The following is a 26,494-nucleotide window of genomic DNA, read 5'->3' as shown; positions in this document are numbered from 1 at the left end:
AAATAGTTTGGCAAGCATTGCTTTAATATATTTGGATAGCAAAGGTTGACAAATCTCAGTTTTAAAATGAACAATGGATTCAATAATAGTGGCCATTTTTGGAAGTGAGTTCCAAGCTTCTAATGCCTTTTTTATTTGCTAAGACCCAATGAACAACATTGTGAAGGAACAGTACAATGACAGAAGCATATACAAAACAGTACAGCATTAGAACTTTTATACGATGAGTCAATAACTTCATGAGAGAGACTAGGAACAAATCTGAACATTATTTTAAAAATTAAAGCTAATATGCCTAAGACTCCACTGGTTGTTTGAATATAGATGCTAGTGCAAAGTTAACATTTTCAAATGTTTTGGTAGAATAAAGGCCAAATGGAATGATAGATTTTCTGTACCTTTCTGGAATATGGTTCTCCTGAACTAACCAATAACACTGTCTGGAGTCTGTACATCGAAAAATCTTTGTTTCAAGATGACTGATAAAACCAAGCATTGCTGTGGCAATATTTGCAATTTACAAAATGAACAAAATTTACAAGCATCCTGGTGGTTTACCTGCTGCAGGACCACCTGGCTGTCTTCAGAACATTCAGAATGATCCCGCCAGACTGCAGTAGAATTTGAGACTGTCATCCAACGACCGTTATCCAGGCAATATCTGTAGACCATTCCTGTGCTTCCTGCATGGAAGGACACTGTAGTGAAGTAGATTGGAGACACCAAGGTTGAACTTTAGGAATTTGTAGACTTTAGACAGGAGGCCTGGCAGCACAGTTAGTCAGTGGTTAGCACTGACATCTTAAAACACCAAGGACCTCGGATCAATTCCAACCTCAGGCGACTCTCTCTGTGGAATTTGTACATTCTCTGCATGGGTTTCCTTCGGGTGCTCTGGATTCCTCCCACAATCCAAAGATGTGCAAGTTAGGTGGATTGGCCATGCTAAATTGCCCATAGTGTCCAGGGATGTGTAGGCTAGGTGGATTAGCCATGGGAAATGCAGGGTTACAGGGATAGAGGTGGGGGGGTGGGGAGGTGTGGTTCAGGGTGGGATGCTCTGTGGGGATTAAGCGTAGACTTGATGGGCTAAATGGCCTGCTTTCACACTATAGGGATTCTATGATAGATAAACAGACGACATTACAGTATGAAGATTTTAAAGAAGACCCAACTCCTGGGAGGAGTGTTCCTTGCTAAAGGATGCAAGAATTTCTACAGCATATTTTCAGGGAATTTATCCTTGATTTTCCAGGATATTACTTGGCTATGAGAGAAGGGTTGGTGGAGGCTAGATGTTGGGATGTATCCAGCCTACTGCTGCGGTAATCATGCAGAGGGAAGCAGACTTGATGTACCAACTACTCCTTTCCTGTCTGTCAATTTTACATATCCATAGAACATAGGAGCAGGGGGTAGATCAGGCCTTCTCTGACCACAAACAAAGAAATGGCTTCTTTCCCACTCACCTAACACCCCACTGACCAAATGCCTTGCACTCAATGTACATCTGCATTTGCTCAGATGTTTGGTACCTATTACGAACAAAGAACATTTGCTGCAAGCAAAACTTCCCCTTGCTGTGGTCTGGAGATGGCAAAGATGGAGAGGGTCTCTGGCTTTAGTGAAAATAGCATTGTATTTCAATGCCAGAAATCTTACACCTGAAACTGGCACATATCGTTTTCAATGGGGGCGAAGGAGGGTGGTGTGTAATTTGCAGATCTATGGTTCATGGAGGAAACTGCACATGCTAAAATCAAGTCAGTCAGATCCAGTTTTCACTAGGGGAATGTCCTGAAAATGGTACATGGGTTTAGACTTTTCACATGAAGCTGCCAGAGCTCTGTTGAGCTATGCTTGTCTATCTAAACCAATGGCTCTTTATGGCATCATGCCAATTTATGTTAACTTGAGCACCCCTCCAACCACATTATGCCCTTATACCCGCCATTCTAACTCACCTTGTATCTGCCGTGGTAGACCTCAGGACCAATGTAGAGATGAAATAAGACAAAGTTCTAAGTGTGTATATTGACTTATGAACTGTTTCAAATGAATGATCATTCATAAAAACCCCTTCACTAAATTTTTTTCCTCAACTACTTTATTCCTTATAAAACAAGCATTTGTATTCATTTCCCCACTTTAAAGGCATTAGAACCAGTTGGAAATTCTGAATTGACAGGCACCACACTGTGTTAGGTCATGACTTTACTCATGATTACTTAGGTTGATAGGTAGAGTAAAATAGCATGCATTTTTTTTTAAACTTGAGAAGGTTACTCAAAAATTGAAAGACCAGAAGATTTAAATAACTTGACAACTTGACACTAATCTTGAATGCTTGACTGTTTCAATGAGTTAATCCACTTTTTATGCATGTTAATGTTAAACTAACCCAGAGGGTGCTTGGCTTTTCCCTTTTAGGATATTATTTTGAATAAGGGATACATTTGGGAGATGTTAAAGTTACCTTTGGAAAATATAAGTTACCCTCAAGGAAAAGTCAAATGCCTTTGTGTTAGTTCAACATAGGCCTGAATGTGCATAAAAAGAGGCTACACTCACTGAAACGGCCAAGATTTTATGGGACCTTTATTAAATATTATGGCCTTTTAATTGTTGAGAAAGCTCCTTATTGTTTAAAAGAAAAATCAGCTTGCTAGTTCTCTCTGTCTGTGGCCGAAAGCCATAATCATTAATGGATTGGTAATTTCATGACTTAATATTACTATATTGGGATGTCGGTCAGTTCACAGTTTGTTTGAAAGCTCAGAGTGCTTATAAAGTCTTAAATGTGGGGAAATGTTGGGTAGGGTGCACGTGTTAGCCCTAAGTTTGGATGGCACTATAAAGGGCCATAGAATTGGGTAGATTGGCGAGGAGAGCATGAGGGGCCATGGGCATTGGTAGGGGATGAAGGGTCCAAAGGATCAAAGGTTGAGTGAAGTGGTGTAAGTTGGTAATGGCGGTTAAGGGGGAAGATCACAGGTTGACATGGAGAGTACGAGGCTGCACTGGAATGGGTAAAGAACCAGAGGGTGGCAATGAGGATACAAGGGTCCTTTGGTGTAAGTATGTGAGGTGGTAGGGGGAGATGCTCAGAGATGGCATGATTTTGGGTTAAGGCACATTGGGACTTCAGGGAGGGTGAGGACACCTTTTATTCATCCACAGGATGTGGGCATCACTGGCTGGGCCAGCATTTATTGTCCATTCCTGACTTCCCAGAGGGCAGTTAAGAGTCAATCACACGTGGGTCTGCAGTCACACGTAGGCCAGACCAGGAAACAATGGCAGATTTCCTTCCCTAAAGGACATTAGTGAATAAGATGTGTTTTCCTGACAATTGACAATGGTTTCATAGTCATCATTAGACTCTATTTCCAGATTACAATTGAAGTAAAATTCCATCATCTGCCATGGTGGGATCCGAACCCAGGTCCCCCAAACATTAACCGGAACTCTGGATTAATAGTTTAGTGAAAATACCACGAGGCCATCTCCTGCTTGAGGGGCAAAGGCTGGATGTTTAATCTTCTTTACTGTGTTTGAAAAGCTGGACTCGAAGTTCAGGATCACTGAAGAGTGTCAGAAACAGAGCCTTAACTTTGTTTAAGAAGGATGAGCTTGACCTTTGCAAACAATTGACCTCTGGAAAGAAAATTTGAGATGCTGGGATACTGTCGCGTGTGTGGAGCCAGGACATTTCCTGATCTGCTGGTACTTCAGATAGCGAATGTAAATCTGAGTTGCAAGGAATAGTGGGCAGGCACTGAGAAGTGGGACATAGCATGACTGATGGAGAAATCTGTGGTTGCCTTACCTCTTGCTAAGACATGCTCAGTATGAGTACAGTTTACACTAGTGCACACAGACAAGTTTTATAGCTGTCTTTCATTGTCATCAATTCTACAATCAGTCAATCTCATAAAAGCAGTCAGTTCACTGATATCGAATTTTGGAGCATTTCTGCAGAAGTTTCAGCATAATCTGATTCTTGCTGAAAGTAGACATGTTATTGGACCAAGAAAATGAAACGTTATCAGAGGTATTCAGGAATATGGAGTTGAGGTTAGAGCCAGAGCAGCTGTGACTTTATTGAATGGCAAACAAGCTCAAAGCACTCAGTGGCTTAATCCTGTTCCCTCTAGGTTTTGTATATTTTCATCTTGCATTTATCTGGACAAAATTGTAAGGCCTGCATGGTGGCTCAATGGTTAACACTGTTGGGTCACATTGCCAGGGGCCTGGGTTTGATTCCAGCTTTGGGTGACTGTCTGTGTGGAGTTTGCACATTCTCCCTGCATCTGCATGGGTTTCCTCCGGGTGCTCTGGTTTCCTCCTACAGTCTAAAAATGCTAAATGCCCATAGTGTTCAGGGATGTGCAGGCTGGGTGCATTAGTCAGGGGTAAATGTAAAATAACAGGGTAGAGGAATGGGTCTGGGTGTGTTACTCTTCAGAGGGTCAGTGTGTACTTATTGGGCCAAATGGCCTTTTTCCCCACTGTAGGGATTCTATGAACAAAGAACCACCAAATCTCAAAGAGAACAGCAATTTATACTCCACTGGAAGCAGGGATAAGATAGGGAATGTGAATTATATCTTCTGTTGAAGACGTGATTTATGGAGCATTTCTGGGGGTAAGTTTAAAGACAGGTCATGGCTCTCTTACTCAGAGAGAAGAGAAAATTAAATACACTGTTGTCAGCAAGTTGCTTTGTGAATCTTGCCTGTTTGTTGTCTCAAGATACATTGCCTACAATTGGCAGAGAGTTCAGTGGGAAACAAAAGGGAATAAAAGTCAGAAATATTTCCTCTTCTCAGATGCTGGTTCAAGGGTACGAAATTTGTAGAAATTAAAGGGAATTTATTTGAAGCTTACCTGGTTTAATCCAAGGGAGATACCAGGGGCAGGGTTCTGATACATTTCCTGGGAGCGATTCTGGCCAGCAGACAAATTGGTCAAAGCTTCCATTACAAAATATTCCTATTTGGAAGGAAATATAGCTCAATTATTCAAGTTGCTGCAGAAAAACTCCATCTAAACCATATGTACATAGGGGAATGTAAATTAGAAAAGTAAGCCATTCAGCCCCTCACACCAGCTCTACCATTTGATGAGGTCCTGATTGAGGTGAACCATGGTCTCGGCTCTATATTTCTGTCTGCCCTGTACTCATCAACCCTATAAAACTTGACTCCATTGTTGATTCAAGAAGTTAGAATTAAAATAGTAACATAAGCAATTGAGTTTTAAGGTTAATGAGCTTCAAGATCTCAGACTCAATTTTGTGACGAATCTTTTATTGCTGGTAATTTCTTATGGATTTCAAGCCAGATGAGTGTGACATAGTCTCAGTTCAACTCCAACAGAAGTGAATCCCCACCAGTGACTGCACAAAAAGCTCAGGACTGTGCCCACTGTAAGAAATGTAAAACTCGAGGTCTGAGATTGAGGTTAAGGTACACTGTGGAAGACAATAGTAAACATAATATTTCCTGTACTCAGTAAGTTGTGGTGAGTTAATATTGAATTAATATTTATAATTCCCCTGTTGAGGTGACAGACATCCGTTCTGCAGCTTGGAAGAGCAGTCACATTGAATGTTCATTCTTAGTGTCCTTAGCAACGGATTGGTGAGATGGATGTGGATATATTGCTTGGGCCAAATTTAAACATTTCATCAAACATGACTACAAAATGAAAGACTGTTCAATGTAATTAGAATGTAAGGAGCAATTATTTCGGAACTGGATTAATTAATTTATGGAATTTACTATCTAACAATTTGACTAATGCGATTTAAAAAAAATTAATGTTAGGGTCATCGTTGGACCTTGAGATTTAATTTTACTTTGTTTATGTGTTCATAAAAACATGACACACTTATGGTATATCCTTTTGTTCTCCAATTTAAGTTTAATTTAAGTTTTAACCAGGGAGGAATTAGATTAGATTAGATTAGATTAGATTACATACAGTGTGGAAACAGGCCCTTCGGCCCAACAAGTCCACACCGCCCCGCCGAAGCGCAATGTTTAGTCTGGTTTTCATTTTTTTCTCTCCAAACATTTATTCAATTTTTTTTTCTGAACAATTTCAACAAAGGCATCTCAAAATAATAACTTGGGGTTTGAATAATGATTGGGGATTTTATTCATTTGTTTCAATTTTCAACATCTGTTTCAACAGCTGTGGACTACCGTCTCATTACTTTCTCTCACTTCTAGCTTTAAGTTAGTTTCTGTATTCATAAGAAATTCAGTTCTCATTTTTACTTGGCTGATTTAAATGCAGGAAGTGTTCTAGCACAGTGGTGGTGTTGTTGCCTCTCAGCCAACAGCTCTAGGTTTAAGCCCCCCTTGAGCATTTCATTGCCATGGGAAGATCCATTCATAACGTTAAAAAAAAGATGGTTATAATCCCACTAGAGGTAGGATAATGTAGCCCGATGTCAGAGTGGGGGAGATTCCTGTTCAGCCATACTGCAAAGAGCAATGGAGAACCATTTTGCCAAGCACATGATGAACCAATCCAATGGAAAACCATGGTTTTCAATATTTTCTGAAGAGTATGATACCAGGAGGAGGCTGCAGTGTCATAGGATTTCACGCCCATTGTAATTGAAGAAAGCAACAATACATTCACAAGGAACTGAAGTGACTCTTTGTTCCATAAATATAGAGGGTGACAGTTAATGTCAAGATAGAGTGGAGAGGAATATTGACGCTTCAGCAATGAAAGGTGGAAGCCGATTTTCTTCTTTTATGTTCTGTTTGCTATCAACTTACTGATTAACCATTTACTCAATTTAAGGAGAACCAAGATTATTTTTAAATGGTTTGACTATTACTAAAACAAAAAGGCACATATTGTCATACCTTTTTATCTCATGCTCATCTGGACAGTTTGCAAGAATACCAATTCAAGGGGCAAACCAACAGATGAAAGGAGAGTGTTGATTAGTTGGTAAGTAGCCCCTGATTGGTCGAGGCATTGGTGTAGAAAATGCACCAGTTAATGTTGATTGACAGTTAGCAGTAATACCCTGAGCAATCTAAGAAAATTTGCCTAATTTAAAATTTAAATTCTAAAATATATCTTCCTTTTCCAGCAATACTCAAAGTCTGTACAGACTAGAATACAGGTTGCCAGAGAACTCCTAGAGGCCTGGCACTCCAACCACAGCGCCATAAACAAACACATAGATCTAGATACCATCTATCAACCCCTCAGAAAATGAATAGGAAATGACATCACCACAAACCCCAGGAACCCCATCCAGGACAAACACATAAATAGAAAGCAGGAGACAACAGCTTCGCTTCACTTGGAGGTCACCACCGATGATGTTACCTCGCCAGGTAATGAAACCTCTGGATATCAAACCTACAGCTCAGCGAGCAAACCTACACCCTAAATTTAAAAAGATTCTTGAACCATTCACAAAACCGGGTTGATTCTGTGAGCAAATGACCTTTGTACTTCTGGACATGACTATCTTTAAAGTCAGACACCATAGGAATGGAAACTATTGTAAATATAGATTAAAATGAGGTGTGATTTAATGCATTTATGTGCAGAGAGAGATAATTAGTGGTATTTGTTTGAATTATGTTGATTATTACTGATTTACAAAGCTGTGTAGAATCAACAATCTGACTTTTGAAGAAATACAGAAGTCAAGTTCACTCATCAAAGCAATTAATTGATTTGATATTTCAGTATTTTGCCCAGCATGGGATTATCTCTGCAGCCTCATTAAGGCACTGCAGTTGTTGTACTGACATAATCACACTGTTAGTTCATGAGAAAATTTTAATATTACATACAGAACTGCCTCATATCATAATGTAGTCGTCAATTCATGACATGCAATTATAAAATTTGGTCCGCATTTAAAATCCCTTATGATTCAAACAATAACTATCTGCTAATCATATTGGCATTCTGCTTTAGTACAGTAAAGTATTAACCACTACTTCTGTATAGTCTATTGAAGAAAATGAACTATTTATAAATGGAACTATCAGATATACAAGAGAGCATCACATTCACTGTCATCACTTCAGGCTGCTAAACTCTCACTTATATAGAAGTTGATTTCTGTACTCAAGTCCTAATCCATTTCAAATAGAACTGATAAATTCAACCCAAAAATGGAAAAACCATTCAATACAATCACAGAGCAATAGACAGTCAAAATGGTTTGCAGATGCTCCAACTGCCTTACAATCATTTTAATGGCCTTTTCATGCCTGCGTTCCAAATAGAAATGGATTCGATCAGTCTAGAACCTCCTTTTTATCATTATTTGAAGATGTTACTTTCTAATTTCTGGTTGTACTTCAGCCTCCACTCCCAAAACCCTCATCTGAAACAATGGGGAGATGGGCTGGACAAGTCATTGGGCTGCTCCTGAGTCCCTTTTAGAATAAGGGATTTACATTGACGATATTAGATATTAGATTCCTTACAGTGTGGAAACAGGATATTCCAATCCAGCCATGAAGTGGGGTGGTGGCCTTACTGTCTGTCTCTCTTCTATAGTTACATCCACATTTGGGTTGTCCTGGAGAGTACAACCACAGTCATGAGGCAAATGGACCCAGGTGCTGGATCAGGCTGCAAATTTGGGAGAGTGGGAATATTGTCAGTGGGGGCCTGGGTGGTGGGGGATGGATGGGTGGAGTTGGAGGCAAGACTTCAAAAGGAGATGTAAGGGTTTGCAAAGTGGATGAAGGGGCTCAAAATTGAGGAAGGGTCTTCAATGCTGGTCTGAGAATTGACAAATGAGGAGGGGTCTATAAAGTGCTGATGGGAGCTGTAAAGTGGGGAGGTAGACTTCAAAGTATTAAAAGAGTGTGTAAATGGTAGAAAGGGATGGGAAAATGTGAAAAGAGTTTAAGAGAAATGAGAGGTTACAGAGTCAGAGTCATAGAGTCTTAGAATCATATAGTCATAGAGATGTAGAGCATGGAAACAGACCCTTCGGTCCAACTTGTCCGTGCCGACCAGATATCCCAACCCAATCTTGTCCCAACTGCCAGCGCTTGGCACATATCCCTCCAAACCCTTCCTATTCATATACTCACCAAGACGCCTTTTAAATGTTGCAATTGTACCAGCCTCCACCACTTCCTCTGGCAGCTCATGCCATATATGTACCACCTTCTGTGTGAAAAGTTGCCCCTTAGGTCTCTTTTATATCTTTCCCCTCTCACCCCAAACCTATGCCCTCTAATTCTGGACTCCTCCACCCCAGGGAAAATACCTTGTCTATTTACCCTTTCCATGCTCCTCATAATTTTACAAACCTCTATAACGTCATTCCTCAGCCTACGTTGCTCTAGGGAAAACAGTCGCAGCCTATTCAACCTCTCCTATAGCTCAAATCCTCCAACCCTGGCAACATCCTTGTAAGTATTTTCTGAACCCTTTCAAGTTTCACAGCATCCTTCCAATAGGAAGGAGACTAGAATTGCACGCAATATTCCAAAAGTGACCTCTCCAACGTCCTGTACAGCCGCAACATGACCTCCCAACTCCTGTACTCAATATTCTGACCAATAGATTAGATTAGATTACTTACAGTGTGGAAACAGGCCCTTTGGCCCAACAAGTCCACACCGACCCGCTGAAGCGTAACCCACCCATTCCCGTACATTTACCCCTTTACCTAACACTACGGGCAATTTAGCATGGCCAATTCACCTAACCTGCACATCTTTGGACTGTGGGAGGAAACCGGAGCACCCGGAGGAAACCCACGCAGACACAGGGAGAACGTGCAAACTCCACACAGTCAGTCGCCTGAGTCGGGAATTGAACCCGGGTCTCTGGCGCTGTGAGGCAGCAGTGCTAACCACTGTGCCACCCTGCCGCCCAGGACACCTCCAATAAAGGAAAGCATACCAAATGCCTTCTTCATTTTCCTATCTACCTGCGACTCTATTTTCAAGGTGACATGAACCTGTACTCCAAGGTCTCTTTGTTCAGCAACACTCCCCACAACCTTACTATTAAGTGTATAAGTCCTGCTAAGATTTACAAGGTGCTGCATTTTGAGAAAGCATTCATCTATATTAAACTCCATCTGCCAGTTCTCAGCCCATTGGCCCATCTGATCAAGATCCCATTGTAATCCGGGGTAACTTTCTTCGCTGTCCAGGACACCTCCAATTTTGGTGTCATCTGCAAACTTACTAACTATACCTCTTATTCTGCCATCCAAATCATTTATATAAATGATGAAAAGTAGTGGACCCAGCATTGATCCTTGTGGCACTCCACCAGTCACACGCCTCCAGTCTGAAAAACAACCACCACCCTCTGTCTTCTACCTTTGAGCCAGTTCTGTATCCAAATGGCTAGTTTTTCCTGTATTCATGAGATCTAACCATGCTAACCAGTCCCCTATGGGAAACCTTGTCGAATGCTTTAATGAAGTCCATATAGATCACGTCTACTGCTCTGCCCTCAGCAATCCTCTTTGTTACTTCTTCAAAAAATTCAATCGAGTTTGTGAGACATGATTTCCCACGCACAAAGCCATGTTGACTATCCCTAATCAGTCCTTGCCTTTCCAAATACATGTACATCCTGTCCCTCAGGATTTCCTCCAACAACTTGCCCACCACCGATGTCAGGCTCCCTGGTCTAATTCCCTGGCTTGTCCTTACCACTTTTTTTAAACAGTGGCACCATGTTAGCCAACCTCTAGTTTTTCAGCACCTCACCTGTGATGATCGATGTGACAAATATCTCAGCAAGAGGCCCAGCAATCCCTTCCCTAACTTCCCACAGAGTTCTAGGGTACACCTGATCAGGTACTGGGGATTTATCCATTTTTATGCATTTGAAGACACCCAGCACTTCCTCCTCTGTAATATGGACATTTTTCAAGATGTCACCATCTATTTCCCTACATTCTGTATCCTCCATGTCCTTTTCCGCAGTAAATACTGATGCAAAATACTCGTTTAGTATCTGCCCCATTTCCTGTGGCACCACAAATAGACTGCATTGCTGATCTTTGAGGTGCCCTATTCTCTCCCTAGTTACCCTTTTGTCCTTAATATATATGTAAAAGCCCTTTGGATTCTCCTTAATTCTATTTGCCAAAGCTATCTCATGTCCCCTTTTTGCCCTCCTGATTTCCCTCTTAAGTATACTCCTACTGCCTTTATACTCTTCTCAGGATTCACTCAATTTATCCTGTCTATACCTGACATATGCTTCCTTCCTTTTCTTAACCAAACCCTCAAGTTCTTTAGTCATCCATCATTCCCTATACTTACTGGCCTTTCCTTTCACCCTAACAGGAATATTCTGTTTCTGGACTTTCGTTATCTCATTTCTGAAGGCTTCCCATTTTCCAGCCATCCCTTTACCTGTGAACATCTGCCCCCAATCAGCTTTTGAAAGTTCTTGCCTAATACCGTCAATATTGGCCTTTCTCCTATTTAGAACTTCAACTTTTAGATCTGATCTATTCTTTTCCATCACTATTTTAAAACTATTAGAACTATGGTCGCTGGCCCCAAAGTGTTCCCCCACTGACACCTCAGTCACCTGCCCTACCTTATTTCCCGAGTAGGTCAAGTTTTGTAACTTCTCTCGTAGGTACATCCACATACGGAATCAGAAAGTTTTCTTGTACACACTTAACAAATTCCTCTCCATCTAAACTTTTAACACTATGGCAGTCCCAGTCTATGTTTTGGAAAGTTAAAATCCCCCACCATAACCACCCTGTTATTCTTACAGATAGTTGAGATCTCCTTAAAATTTGTTACTCCATTTCCCGCTGACTGTTAGGGGGTCGATAATACAATCCCAATAAGGTGACCATCCCTTTGCAAAGCAAAAAAAGAATGGTTTTGAATGTTTCGACACAGCAATACTCAACTAACTGGTAACAGGAAGATTGAGATAATGAATTCTTTGAAAATCGCTAAATTAAAGCTGCAGGAGTTCAGGAGCTACCATATGGAGAAAATGGATGCTATTACAATGATCAGTTAGCCAATTATAAATTTAACATTGAATGACTTTATTTCATAAGATTTTCATGTCTATAATATCACTTCACAAAGTGTCTCATACAGTATGAATTACCCAATTACAAATATGCATTGATACTGCTGTGACCTCGCCAGTCTGTGGAACATGCGTTTACTGCAATGAATTTTCTGGGGTACGTATCATTTTTTGAAGCATTTTTTGCTAACTTTTACCTGTTGTCTTGTGCTAATATAAATAGTGCATAGCTGTAATAATTATTGGGGCAATTGCTGAATTGTTTTAATTCTGCTATTGAGGGTCCGAATCCCTCATGTATCAGCATAAAGAGAGAAAATGTCACTCCTAAGTGACTTTAAAACATAAGAGTGGTTTAGTGAGATTGAAGAAGAAGCCACCAGAAATAAAGGAGTAGAAATATTTTGAGTCCTATTCCACAGAGTTAAGATGATTATGTAACTGATATATTTGACAGTAGTGAATAAACGAATATGATTTTGGTGTTTATCTGCCAGGCAGTGATGGTACAATAAATTCTGATGCTGCAGAAATGTTTGGACTTGATCATAATTAAGATGCTATCATGAAGAAATCATCACATCTTTTGCTCATTTTACAAAGTGTGTAGATCCCCTAAATCTACACACATTGTTACATCACACTCTAGAGCCAAGCGCACAAAGTGACAAGGAGATATTTCCTAGTCTGTCACTTGTCTAATTTTTGTAGCTGTGCCTCATTACAAATTCATTTAACAGTTTAGTCAATTTGAAACTCAATTCAGTCTTTTCGCCTTTGAAAAGAATGGACTTTATCATAATGTGCAAGAAGAGGTGAGGCAGCTGGTTAATAAAGTGGCAGGGACATTATCTGCATGGGTTCTGTTAACAAATTATAGCAGGTCAAGTGTTTCATGAATGCAATGAAGATTTGTCAAATAAAATATGTACAAGATGATACCCATGGCACTTAGATCATAGCCATTTAACAGTGACTTCCAACAATAACTGAGTGATCAATTTTAAATGGAACACTGAAGATAACAAGAAAAAACAAACATCCTAATTTCATGCAGTTTCTTTCATTCACTTCAGTTGTTTGGTTAAATATAAACCTTTGAGTGGCAATAGACATGAAACAGCGGCTGCTTCTCAATGTTCAGCTTGTTTTCCTGATGAGCGCAAGATGGAAAGAAAGATTTGACAAAATGTGCCTTTATTCCAGTGACACAACTTCTATAACACCAAATCATTATTTGTATGTTTATGGCTTTAATAAAAGGGTGACAAAAGCCTGGTTGATAAACTTGAAGAAGGCGCATAGATAGACAAGAAAGTACAAAGTGGTTTCAGAGCTCTATAAGTAGAGCGAGTGAGTGGACAAAAATCTAGCATATAAAGGATAATGTGGAGAATTGTGAAGTAATGCACTTTAATAGGAACAAGAAGGGCACTACTTAAATTATAAACAACTGCAGAAATATGAGGTGCGGGGGGGGGGGGGGGGGGGGTCCAGGTGTTCTCATGCAGGTACAGCAAATAATTAGGTTGCTATTGGAATTCTATTCTTTGTCAAAAGTGAAATTGATAATAAAGGTTATACTTTAGTTATACAGACCATTAGTGAGACCACAACTGTTCAGAGTTTTGGCTTCCTTATTTAAGGAGGTCTATAAATGTCTTGGAGGCAGTTCTGAAGAAGTTTACTTGACTGATACATACATGGACTGATTAGATTGTCTTATGAGAATAGGTTGGACAGGCTGGGCTTATTTCCAGTGGAGTTTAAAAGAGGGGCAGCTTGATTCAAGTGTAGACGGTCCTGAATGGCTTTGACAATGTGAGTGTAGAAAGGATAATTCCTCTTGTGAGTGAGTCCACAACTAGGGGGCAGCATTTTAAAATCATGGGTCATCCTTCTTAGGATAGAGATGAGAAAAACTTTTTCTCTCAGAAGAATTTGCAATATTGGAACTCTGCCCCAAAATGCAGTGGGTTTGGGGGCATTAAATATTTTTAAGGTGCAGATAAGTAGATTCTTGTTAGGCAAGGGAATCAAAGATTATGGAGGTAGCTGGAAATGTGGAATTCAAGACATCAACAGATGAGCTGTGATTTTATTGAATGCTGAAAGCAGGCAAAAGGTGTCGAATGGACTACTTTTTCTCCTTTTCCATTTGTTTCTGTATTCGATTCGAGCATGTAGTATCCAGGCACAGTGCAGCATGACAGACAGTTATCACCAAGTCACCCTCCCATCCTCCACTATTCAGGCAGTGGACTATCCCATCTGCAGATTGGTTTTACTGGGAATGGGTCATATGTACCTGCCTTGCCAACCATTCCAGCATTCCGAAAAATAAAAAAAAATCCGGTCAACATTTGAGAAATGAAAACCGATGAGACGTCTTGTTTAATCAGATTATTTGTTTGTAATCGCTTAGATTTAACGGTAAAGTCTGTGCTCTTGTACTTGAACCGATATAGTTCGCTGTGTTTGAAACTTGTCATCTTTGCTTGGAATGTGCCAGGAAACTAGTTAAATCTTTTACTAAGTAATCTCATAGTAAACATAATTCTAGTGGACAAAATTTCTGAGTATGAATCGGCCTTGCGTTGTGAAAAATAAACTAAATGCTATCAAATTGTCAGCTCACAGTGCTTGTTTGGCATAGTCATTAGCAATTGGAGCACACTTGAAACATACAGCCTTTATCCTCCCAATATTAGAAACAACTCACTTCAACAGAATTGTAAATATTAAACTACCACAAAAGCTCAACACTAAGACATGTGTGGTCTGTTTCTGGTTTCTGGTTTTATACTGGAACACCTCACCCAGCAAAGAATTCTTCTTCAATGCACGTTATACCTGACTCTCTTCGTATCTAAATTCATTGGGGGTGATGTGCTTGCAACAAGTGCTCCTGATGGATGAGACAACTCTTTGGGTGAGTGAGGTGGGGAAGTTAACCCAGACAACCTGTGAAAAAGTTATTTTAGTCTGTCTCAAATCCTGAATGGAAAGAAGATCCTATTTCAAATCTCTTGCTTCTTTCCTAACTTAACTGCTGATATAGACTTCTTTCTTAATGCGCTCCTCTCATCACTTAATATTGTTAAAGTCACAACAGTTCCATCAACTCTCTTTGGCATCTTCTAATAATGTTCGGGAGGTTAATATGGACAGATAGCTTTTGGACTGGGGACAAGGACAAACACAAATGCAAAGGAATCATGGCTAATGCAGGTTCTGCATTTTACTGTATTTGAGATGTAAACTGGGGATTAGATGGCACTCAGGAGCACGAATGGTAAAGTTAATGTCTTCCCCTTTCCTGTTCCATGGTTGTTCCATTTTGTTGCCGTCTCTTAGTCGAGAGCAGTGAATTCTCTGGATTACTATGATTTATTGCATTCTAGGAGAAACATGGAGCAACAAAGTTATCAAGACAAGCAATGCTTCCCCATTAACAATGTGGAATGCCAAATGTGAGCAATAGACTCTCACAGGATTTGATTGTCCAAGAAGGGCACCACAAGATTGCCGCCTAGTTACATTTTGTTGAGGTACGCTCAGATCAAAGGAAAGAGTTCAGAAGCTTTGACCAGAAAACTAGTCATTCAGTGATATTATCCATCTCCTAATGGTCCTATAGGGGACTTCTGAGACTTACTCCATGAAAGCAATTCAAGCTGGGATATGAACACAAGCTCTTCAAGATGCAAGTCTCCACGTGAATTTGCAAATATTCTTGATTAGTTGTGTAAACTCTTCCAACTTTATAAGTTAGGTAGTGTCATGACACAAGTGCTTGAAATGATGGCCTTCACATTCAAATAACTGAAAAAAAACAGAACCTTCAAATAGAAAGACATGAATTCTAAATCTCAATATTACTAATTATTCAAAATGAATTGATCTGACCACTGACATATGGGGACGTGGTAATGAGATGGTTATTTTCTGAGCAAATAAACTATTGAAAAAGTTTGATTTTTTTGGTTTAGCATGAGGGTCTGGTCATGGAAAATTTGGTTTAAAGTGTAACATTTATCTATCTTGGGCGAGGTATGGTGCTTGTATGCAGAGAGACTGCACAACAAAGGGTAAAAATCAATAGTTAAGATGAAAAGATTTCTTTTGCATTCTGATGGTTCAGATATTTGCACTGTCAAAACATTTGAACTAATCTATACCAAAGAAAGGCATGTGGCACGCACCAAAATTACTACAGCGGGACTCCAGTTGAATTCCTTTTGGGCTCTTTCACAGGCCAGGTAAGGTATTACACAGGAGAAATAACCACTTCATATTTTGGTAGGCAATATTGGGAGGGTCAGTGCTGAGGGGAAGCATTATCAGCTCCTCTGCTGAAATTTTTAACCAAATAGCCAATTGGTATTGTAAGTAAGACCATGGAAACAACAGACGATACAGCATCAAACAAATTGTACCATGTGTCATGAACTTAGACAAATTTGTGTTCTGGTGTCTTTGTTAAAATAACTTAAAAATCCAGCTCAACAGAAGCTTGTCCCAAGGTGGCAAGGGGTTAAAATGTTTAAACAGAATAACTTTCCTCTAAATAAATCTTACTATCGAGTTAGGTTGCTCACCAGTTTTATTACTGGCCTTGGTTAGGTTTTGCAAACACTGATCTTTATACAAGGACCAGTTACTGATCGTGTCCTCCAGCATCGAGCCACTGACCTGCAGAATAAACAGGATGGAACATATAAACAAGTCCCTGTAAGGAAGTTAAACAAGCAAAATTCTTTGTGAATTACTAAAGCAGAAGATTATTGCTGTAAGGTTGATTTGTGTGGAAAGCAATGCAGTCAGTTCCAAGTGAAGTGAATACCTAAACATTATTCCTTGATTTATCTCTTTCCCAAGTCTTCAACTCTTGCAGTGCCATGTGTTATATCTTTGGCCCTTATCTAAGTTTCTTGAGAAAAAAAGGTATCAGCTACATTAAGCGAAACAATGGGGTATAATAAAAGTTGCAAAAACTCTAATCTCACAGATCTGGTTGAACAATCTGTTCCACAAAATTGAGGTCTGTTAATTTTAGCCTTTTATTTTCAGAGCAGAATTTTCTCACAATGTAATAAATTATATCTGTTAAATTATACTTTTAACTTATTTTAAAAATAGCAACGTAGAGTCATACAGCACGGAACCAGACCCTTTGGTCCAACCAGTCCATGCTGAACATAATCCCAAACCAAAAGAGTCGCATCCTTCAACAATGGTTGAGGATAAACTTTAAGATTACTCGGTTTGCTAAAATATTCATCAACATTTCTGGCTTGTAAAAGAATAAAATTTAAACAAACTATTACATGTAAAAATAAAACATTCCCTTCAGAATTGTGAGCCATTTCACCTTTTTTGCTAAAATACTTAATTGCAATTTGTTTAAGCAGCATCACTAGGTTAAAATGTCAAATCCCATGATTAAAACATAGGACAGCACAAATATTACCAATATTTTGATATTTCTTTCTTATGATTTTTGTTTCTTCAGTTGATGGAAGTCCTTACATATATTATGCAAAAGATTAAAGGGCTGATGTTCCCTCTAATGTGGTTCATTGGTTTTGGTTATTTTTTTGAATCTTCCGGATTTATGTTAGAGTTTTGGTGTATGCATTCCATCTGCTTCAATCGTAAAAAACAAAGCCACTAAACTAATAGTTGTTTTTAACTTTCCTCTTCTGCCCTTCCTAGCTTTACTGTCTCTACTGATGGCGTTGTTATTGTCAGCATAGTTCTTCAAGCCATACAGGCTTGCAGGGGCCAAATGGCCTGTTTTCATATTGCTATTCCCATATCATTTGACAGAAGCAGTTCCTTCACAGTGTTTCGAGGAGATCAGATGGACGATGAGCTTTTCGAAAAGAGGTTGCTTGCCACTGAAGTACAATCTGATCCTCTCAGACATGAAATGGATGGGGAGCTAAGCTGTATCATAAAGTGAAGAGGGGATCTTGAGATACAGAGTTGGATTTTCATCCTTGAGGCAAGTGGTGTGAGTCAGGAAAATTCACGCCTTGGGAAAATGCCCACAATGATGGGATTTTCATTATGGTGGTGGTGGGGTTGCAGGGGGGGGGTTTCAGTTAGGTAGTCAAGTCAACTGGCCCAGGAAAGTGGTCTGAGGCAGCCATTTGCCAAGGTAAGCTGCTTAAAAAGGTTCACCCCATGCTGTAGGATGTTATCCCAGATATAAGGAAAATGGTGAAGCCTCACCCCCACCTCCCTCACACACACCCCGTACTCTATCCATATCACCTCATGGTCCCATATCACTTCTATTCCATCACATACTGTAGCTTACAAATCCAAAAATGATATCTCCAAACCAGAAATGGCAATAAGGGTAATTGATAGAGAGGAGAAAGTGAGGTCTGCAGATGCTGGAGATCAGAGCTGGAAATGTGTTGCTGGAAAAGCGCAGCAGGTCAGGCAGCATCCAGGGAACAGGAGAATCGACGTTTCGGGCATAACAAACTTTCCTCATTCCTGAAGAAGGGCTTATGCCCGAAACGTCGATTCTCCTGTTCCCTGGATGCTGCCTGACCTGCTGCGCTTTTCCAGCAACACATTTCCAGTAATTGATAGAGAGAGTAGAAAAGTACGTGAGAACAGGCTGTTGTGCAAGATGATGGGAACAGGCTGCTTTGCAGGAATACCTAGACTGTTTGTGACCGTCAAGCATAGAGAAATGCTTGGGAAAAATACTCACATGAGGCAATTCAGCATGGAACAACAAATCCAATATATTATTAACACTGGGGACTTTTCATAGTTCATTGGGCTCCACCATTAGACTAGGTTTGTCGTAGAGATTAGGTTGAGCTCCTTGTGCCAGCACCAAGGACGGGTCCCCAATGAGTGAAAGAATGTGACAGTCACTTGTTAAATATGCACGAAGTAGTTTAAGTCAATAATTACATATGTTCCTATATATCTAAAGTAGATTAGGCAAATAGATTTGCTTTATAACTTGTATTCATTTTGATCAGGCCTTAAAGAGTAAGGTCAGGCACTTTAACCTAACGTTACACACATCCCATCAATATGTCACTTATTCATAGCTTTCCACTTCCTGAAAGAAAACCTGTTTTTCTGAAGGCCTATGAAAGTGTCAGTTAGCCAAAACATCAGTTGTAGAAAGTAAAAGCACTTCAAGCCTCTCAATCTTGTGTGATTGCACAATTGACAGAAGACAGCCATATCTGTCAATCAAGCAAGCTTTCCCTCAGTGGACAGCTGCTTCAGCACTCTAATGGCTTTCAGAGCATTGATTGATTTGTAACAAAGCATCTTGGCAATGTCAAGGTTCTTTCTATACGTTCTATTTTGTTCAAAAAATACATAACCCACAGTCAATCCATGTAATAGTCTATAAATCCCACTTTAGAAATAGAATCAGTCTGACTCAAGGTGGGGATACAAACAGATTTTTACCTCACACCTTTAATGTATTGTCTGACATGGCACCTTTTGTTAGAAAGCCTGGAGTTATCTTGAGAATGTGACTTAAAAGAAGTTCTGGGATTTACATATTAATGAACCAAAATGTGCAAATCTATTCTAAAAGATGAAAGACTTAATCTAGATTGTCATTTCAACTGCATGACACCGTAAACTTTTGCTATAAATTCTGTGTCTTATAATCCTGTCCCACAACCACCTGTTGAAGGAGTGGTGCTTCCAATTAAACCTGTTGGACTATAACGTGGTGTTGTGTGATTTTTAACTTTGGTATTATGCAGACACAGTTCTGATCAAAGAACTATGCATGACCTATATGGTTATTGTAAATAAATGCCACAGTTCCTGCTGCTCCATACATATTTAACTGACTAAATTCACATAAAACAGAAGTTAAGAGATAATAAACCATAACTTCACAAATTGTAACCTGATCTATTTTACATAGCTGACTGGCACTTTGCTGGTAACAAACTGTGTCAGAAACATTCAGCAGGTGGCTTCTGCAAGTCATTTTTAAGTGTAGCTGAGGTAGTCCACAATAATAAACCACTCCATCTTACTAGTTCCCTTAAACTGTAACTGGAGCTCAATTCCCAGTTGCTTATCTATCTGATGGCTCCTCTCTAATATTCCATCCTTTTCACAGAAAGTATGTAGCCCCAAAGCCATCTGCAGTTTGAAGTACTTAAAATGTGTTGATGGACAGTGCTTTAGAAATGAATGCTCTTTCCCATTCAGCTGCAGTTCTCTGGTACCTCTTAACCCAACAGTAGGAAACACGGCTCACACTGGTGCTGTTCCAAGTAAGGGCAACATTACTGAATTGCAAGCCTTTGCACTGCTAAAAGGTTTACCAGTTGGCTACTGCTACAGAATCCTGGAATGTACTTCACCGTCTCCTCAATATAATTCCCCAGCAAATGTTGTAGCTCAGTAACATAAGCTCAATTAAGTTTTACCAACCTGCTGTTGCAACTCAGAGTACAAGCCACAATTTGTGACAGCTTTGATGGCATCATCTAGATCTTCAAAGTTTAATGAAGTGCAGACAGGATAATGAAGTTAAATCCACAATCAAATCAGCCAGAACAGGCTCAAGGGGCCAAATGGTTTACACTTGTTCTGATTTCCCATGTTCTTTTTGTTTCTTGATAAGCATTTTCAGGAGTCATGATATTTAAAATCATGAGTAAAATGACGTGTATCAGTGGAAAGTCATAGGAAAACACTTGCTGCACAATAATCAGATTGACTTGTGCAACTCAGTGACTTAGAAACTGGTTTCAAAGTATCTAAATCTAACCTAATCTACCCCAAGCTTCTCTCTTCATCAGTCACCAAAAGCCCAAAGTATATTGCAGTAGGGCATCAAGTGATAATTGGTATTCAACTTATCTCTGCATCCTGGAGTTCAAAAATGTTTCTGTCCACTAAGTTGCAGAACGAGAGAACTGAAAACAGGTCAGGGAAAGAAACAAAATCAGAGCAAACCAGTAATGGGTGCCTCCTTAACCAATGGCATTGAGTAATTGCAAAACAACTAGTGGAAGAACTGAGAGAAGAATTCAATTTTAAATTAGAACATTAAAATGCCGGTAGAAAGAAGGATAGGGCTAAATCGATATCAAGAAAAGAATTTGAAAAAGTACATTAAAGAAAGGGTCTGACATTTGTTAAAATCTCCTTAAGCAATTCACAACGAGACTCCGCACCTATAGAGTTTGTTTTTGTTTCCAGAAAGATTGATTAGCCGTAATTAATATTTGTTATGTTGTTCAAAGGCTTATTATTATCAGCGATATCTGTGGTGAGTTCCTATTAAGCGGGAAAATTCAATTTGAAGACACTAAACACTCTCCAGCATAAGCCAGCCAGTCAGATGCCGGTAGAGCAGGACAATTTTGACTCGAGATTTGGATTGCCACATTTAACCATGTATCTGATCCTTGCTAGACTTTGTTGTACAATTTGGGTCTACATAATGGTGAATGCCATTAGCCTCACAGTTATTCTGTCAGGAAGATCTGTCCCAGTCTCTTTCAATCTTATGTCATAGGAACGTTTCAGTTAGTGAATACTCACAAAATTATTTCTTTCTGACATTAATTGTGATAAAGTCCAAGTGGAACAGAAAAACCATTTGACTGTATAAAGCTGGGTCTCATTGAAATCCTTGGTATTTGATTTTAACACATTAACCATCAATACTGTTACATTAAGAAGTAAAAGATGTAATCTTTTGTTCCACTCTTCTGTACTGCAGTGGAATACTGTTTGACTTAAAAATGTATCTAAAATGAAATGTGTGCAAATTCCCAAACTATAATACCACATTTCATGTTTCGTAGTCTTTTTTTAAAGGATAAGGCAAAAGTGAGGACTGCAGATGCTGGAAACCAGAGTTTAAATGAGAGTGGTGCTGGAAAAGCACAGCAGCTCAGGCAGCATCCGAGGAATGGATGCCAGGATATTGGTGCAAGGATCAAAAGAGTGAAGAGAATTCACAGGAAGAGAACAGAACATCAACTTCTGAAGGACACCTAGGGATGGGCAATAAATGTAGCCAGCCAGCAATATCTGCGAGGAAATTTAAAAAAGCAGATAAAGGAGATCAATTCTCTTGCCATAACATATCTATAATTGAAACCAAAAATGACTAAAATTTCTCTGTACTCACATCATAACAGGGTCGTAAATAACTCTAAGACTTTGCTACCATCCCTCTGGGATTCCACTTTAGATGATGTTATATAAAGCTCTTTCTATTGGATGTAAATTCATCCCTTATTGGTTTGAGTCTATGCATGTATCCTATGGTTTTAAAATAATTCATCATTCAATGGGACCTTCAACAGTAGTTGGTGGTGATTGTGATGGAGAGGAGCTGACACAGTCAAATGAACGCGCTGGAAAGGGAAATTGTGTCTTTGGTGGAGAAAGGGCTAATGAAAAGAGAGAGAGAGCGACAGATAGCCCAACGTAACCCACACGACCATTCCATGCACATCGTGCAAATCATTTCTTGTTTATCCTTAATTTCTCTTCCTGTTTGATTTTGGGCTATCTGTGTGTTCAACTTTGATGTTACATTCAGATTTACCATCCATCCCAGTGACAGGTTGTTTGGATGAAACCATATGTTTTATTTGTCTACTATTAGAGATGATTCTGCAAAATATTTGCTGAACAATCTTGGGTGTACCAATAGCTACCTTAACAGCTATTTAAGATAATCAGTCAAGTTTGGAACATGACCTATTTCCACTTGCTGGAAAGGACAGACATTCATTCGCAGGGACCCATTCTCTGGAAACAAACCAAACATGTTCAAGCTTTTGTTTTTTTTCCTGAATTAGCGAGGAGCTTGTGGATTCTACAGTCTCCATTGCTTTCTGTGAGTAACATCAAAGGAAATTAGAATTGAATTTTCATCTTTGCAGGTTTTTTTGTGATTGTTTAAAATTTGGTATTTTTTGCATTTGTCCTGATGAGTGCAAGATGAAAAGCTTTGGTAATGTCCATCACCTTACAGCAAGGTGATTTTTTTTCCCTCAGTTGTTTAGTATCATAAACAGCTGAGATCTACCCTTGGACAAGTTCCACCACTGATAAATGGTCTAGGTTTTACTAATTAACCCTTGTAGCTCTAGTGTGTGATACTGGACCTTCTTCGCATCACCTACAGGTTTCAACCATGTCAGGTTGTATTTGGTAAGAACTGAACTTGCATTTATACAGCTTCTTTCACCACCTCAGAATGTCCTGACATGGCTTACTACCTATAAATCACCTGATGAAGGAGCGTCGCTCTGAAAGCTAGTGTGCTTCCAATTAAACCTGTTGGACTATAACCTGGTGTTGTGTGATTTTTAACTTTGTACATCTAAATTACTTGTAAAGTACAACTACCAATGTAGTAATATAGGAGGTGGGGGTAGCTGATAGAAATCTTGGTTGAGAGACATAATATTTGGGGCCAGGAAAATGAGGTGAATTCCTATCTTATTTCCACACTGGATGGGATGGACAACAGAGCTATGCATTATTTGACAACCTACTGAACTAACATAGCTGGTGGGCCATTGAGAAGACAGAAAGGGAAGAGAGACAGCAACAGGGAGACAGCTGAAGATACAGAGGTAAGTCTCATAACTGATTAACTCAGCTATAATATATTGCAGTTATCACTTCTGTTTGCATAAACGTATGTGCAGGGGTGACAATGTACAATGATATGGAGATGCCAGTGTTGGACTGGGGTGGGCAAAGTTAAAAATCACATAACACCAGGTTATAGTCCAACAGGTTTATTTGGAAGCACTGGCTTTCAAGGTGCTGCCCCTTCATCAAGTGGATTACCACCTGATAAAGGAGCAGCGTCTCAAAAACTAGTCCTTCCAAATAAACCTGCTCAACTATAACCTGGTGTTGTGTGATTTTTAACAATGTACAATGAACCAGTGAACCTTCAAGGTTTTGAACATATGGTGTGAACAGTGTGGTCAGTTCCAAATTACTACCCAATCTTAAACTATTTCCGAGTCACACCGTTTTTCTTGGCTTGCATGGATCACTCAGGATCTCCGAGCATTCTTCATAAGCTTGGTTATAAATTGCAAACGCTTTGGCCTATCTCACACAGCACAGTAGGAGGCCATTCAGCTTTTCATACCTGGTCTTTGATAGAGACCTATCAAATTGTTCACCATCCCCTGTTTTTTCCCCATAGTCCTGCAGATTATACTCTTTGTGTATATTATGTATCCTTTGGAATGTTACTGCTTCCTCTGTATCTTCAAACAGAGCCACCCAGATCAAAACAACTCACTATATTTTTAAAAAAGCCTTCTAATTCCAGCACTCCCCCCCCCCGCCTCCCCCACCATTGTTTTGCCAATTAATTATTTGAAATTTGACATTTTTTGTGCTTGAGTGTTGGTTGACAGGTGTTGCTAACACTGTTCCTTTTTCGACAAGATTGATCTTTAAATCGCTGCCAGTGGATTATTGATGCTCTGCTTTTGGAAAGTAATTTCTCCCAATCTACTATCTCAAAAGGTTTATCATTTTGTACGCTTTGAGTAAATCTCTCCTGAAACTTCCATACTGTAAGGAAGTTAAAAGGTGTCAGCTAAAAAATGACACTCAGGAATCAAAATTCAGCTATTCTGGTAAAGAAGAGAGAATGTGACATCGATCTGGAGAAATAATACATTTCCAATAGGAATTGTGATGGAGAGCTTCCCAGTGTAACACTCTGTGGCGTATTTGCCGAATGATTTGATTTGTAAGCATGATCCATTGTCAGAGCTAAGTGCAACAATCTATCTAAGACTTTCTGATTGGGCAATGTTGGACCTCTTCTTGTTACCATTAGAAGAGAGCTAAACATTCACCTATTAAATTCCCATTTAAGTTAAGTCACCATCAAGAAGCTGCCTGAACTGCAATTTGAAAGATAACCAGAATCTCCCTGCTAGACCACCACTAATTTTGAAGTTATAAAATCACAACACCAGGTTAGAGTCCAACAGGTTTAATTGGAAGCACTAACTTTCAGAGCACTTCTCCTTCATTAGGCGGTTGTGTGATTTTTAAACTTTGTACATCCCAGTCCAACACTGGCATCTCCAAATCATGACTAATTTTGAAGTTATGTTTTTCTTAAATGAAGTTGGTTGACATGATTCAGAACAAACTGCAGTATTCCATTGCCCTGGAAGAGAAAATTCCAACTATTCATCACCCTCTGAATGAAGAATTTCCTCCTCATCTAAGTCCTAAATGGCTTGCTTTTTATTCTGAGATTGTGTCTCCTGGTTCTAGAACCAGGCCAGAAAAATACTCTTTCTGCATCTACTTTGCCTATTCCTTTGAGAATTCTGTCAGTTTCTATGTGATCACCTCATTCTTCCAAACTTCATAGAGTACAGGTGAATTCTCCTGATTGGATTTTTGCAATGGTGGGACTATCCTTTTGGTGAAGCCAACTGAGCACCCTCTATAGCGATTCATTCTTCCTTAAGTAAGGGGACCAGAACTGCATACAATACTTCAGTGTGGTTTCACAATGTTCTCTATAGTTGAAACATGGCATCTTCGCTCCTGCACTTAAATCCCCCTGTAATAAACGCTAACATATAATTTGCTTCCCAAATTGCTTGCTGCACCTGCATGCTAGATTTCTTATGAACAAAGATGACTTTGAACATCAACGTTTCCCAAACTCTCACCATTTAAGAAAAAACTCGGCATATTTGCTCCTGCTGCCAAAGTAACAAATATCATAAATCCTTATTATACTCTATCCCATATTCTCTAACCTACTCACTCAATCTGCCTAAACCACATTGCATCCCATCACGACTCATATAAAACTAAGACAAGAGACAGAAAGGGCTGAAAATGTGTTGCTGGAACAGCGCAGCAGGTCAGGCAGCATCCAGGGAACAGGAGAATCGACGTTTCGGGCATAAGCCCTTCTTCAGGATTGAGAAAAGTGTGTCCAGCAGGCTAAGATAAAAGGTAGGGAGGAGGGACTTGGGGGAGGGGCGTTGGAAATGCGATAGGTGGAAAGAGGTCAAGGTGAGGGTGATAGGTCAGACTGGGGTGGGGGCGGAGAGGTCAGGAAGAAGATTGCAGGTTAGGAAGGCGGTGCTGAGTTCGAGGGATTTGACTGAGACAAGGTGGGGGGAGGGGAAATGAGGAAACTGGTGAAATCCGAGTACATCCCTTGTGGTTGGAGGGTTCCTCGGCGGAAGATGAGGTGCTCTTCCTCCAACCGTCGTGTTGTTGTGGTCTGGCGATGGAGGAGTCCAAAGACCTGCATATCCTTGGTGGAGTGGGAGGGGGAGTTGAAGTGTTGAGCCACAGGGTGGTTGGGTTGGTTGGTCCGGGTGTCCCAGAGGTGTTCTCTGAAACGCTCCGCAAGTAGGCGGCCTGTCTCCCCAAT

At 39.8% G+C, this 26,494-nt stretch overlaps 1 protein-coding gene across 6 annotated transcripts in view; it reads right to left on the bottom strand.

Annotated features, from left to right (window-relative positions):
- The window catches only part of glp2r (glucagon-like peptide 2 receptor), a 74,574-nt gene that overhangs the window by 44,265 nt on the left and 3,815 nt on the right, over window positions 1-26,494 (bottom strand). For 3 of the 6 annotated variants that reach the window (XM_088000455.1, XM_088000453.1, XM_088000456.1), the window contains exons 2-4: window positions 16,653-16,746; window positions 4,891-4,995; window positions 559-698 (exon numbers count right to left, since the gene is read on the bottom strand). In XM_088000455.1, the coding sequence (XP_087856581.1) occupies window positions 559-698; window positions 4,891-4,995; window positions 16,653-16,746 (339 nt within the window). The remainder of the gene's footprint in view (window positions 1-558; window positions 699-4,890; window positions 4,996-16,652; window positions 16,747-26,494) is intronic. The other 3 variants (XM_043714242.2, XM_088000454.1, XM_088000457.1) reach the window with 2 other exon arrangements.

The sequence above is a fragment of the Chiloscyllium plagiosum genome, unplaced genomic scaffold, assembly GCF_037043375.1.
Source record: "Chiloscyllium plagiosum isolate Xiang-an unplaced genomic scaffold, Cpla_swu_hap1 HiC_scaffold_25, whole genome shotgun sequence".
Taxonomy (NCBI): Eukaryota; Metazoa; Chordata; class Chondrichthyes; order Orectolobiformes; family Hemiscylliidae; genus Chiloscyllium; species Chiloscyllium plagiosum.
The sequence above is the reverse complement of the archived record's forward strand: the minus strand, read 5'-3'. Positions and strand labels throughout refer to the sequence as shown.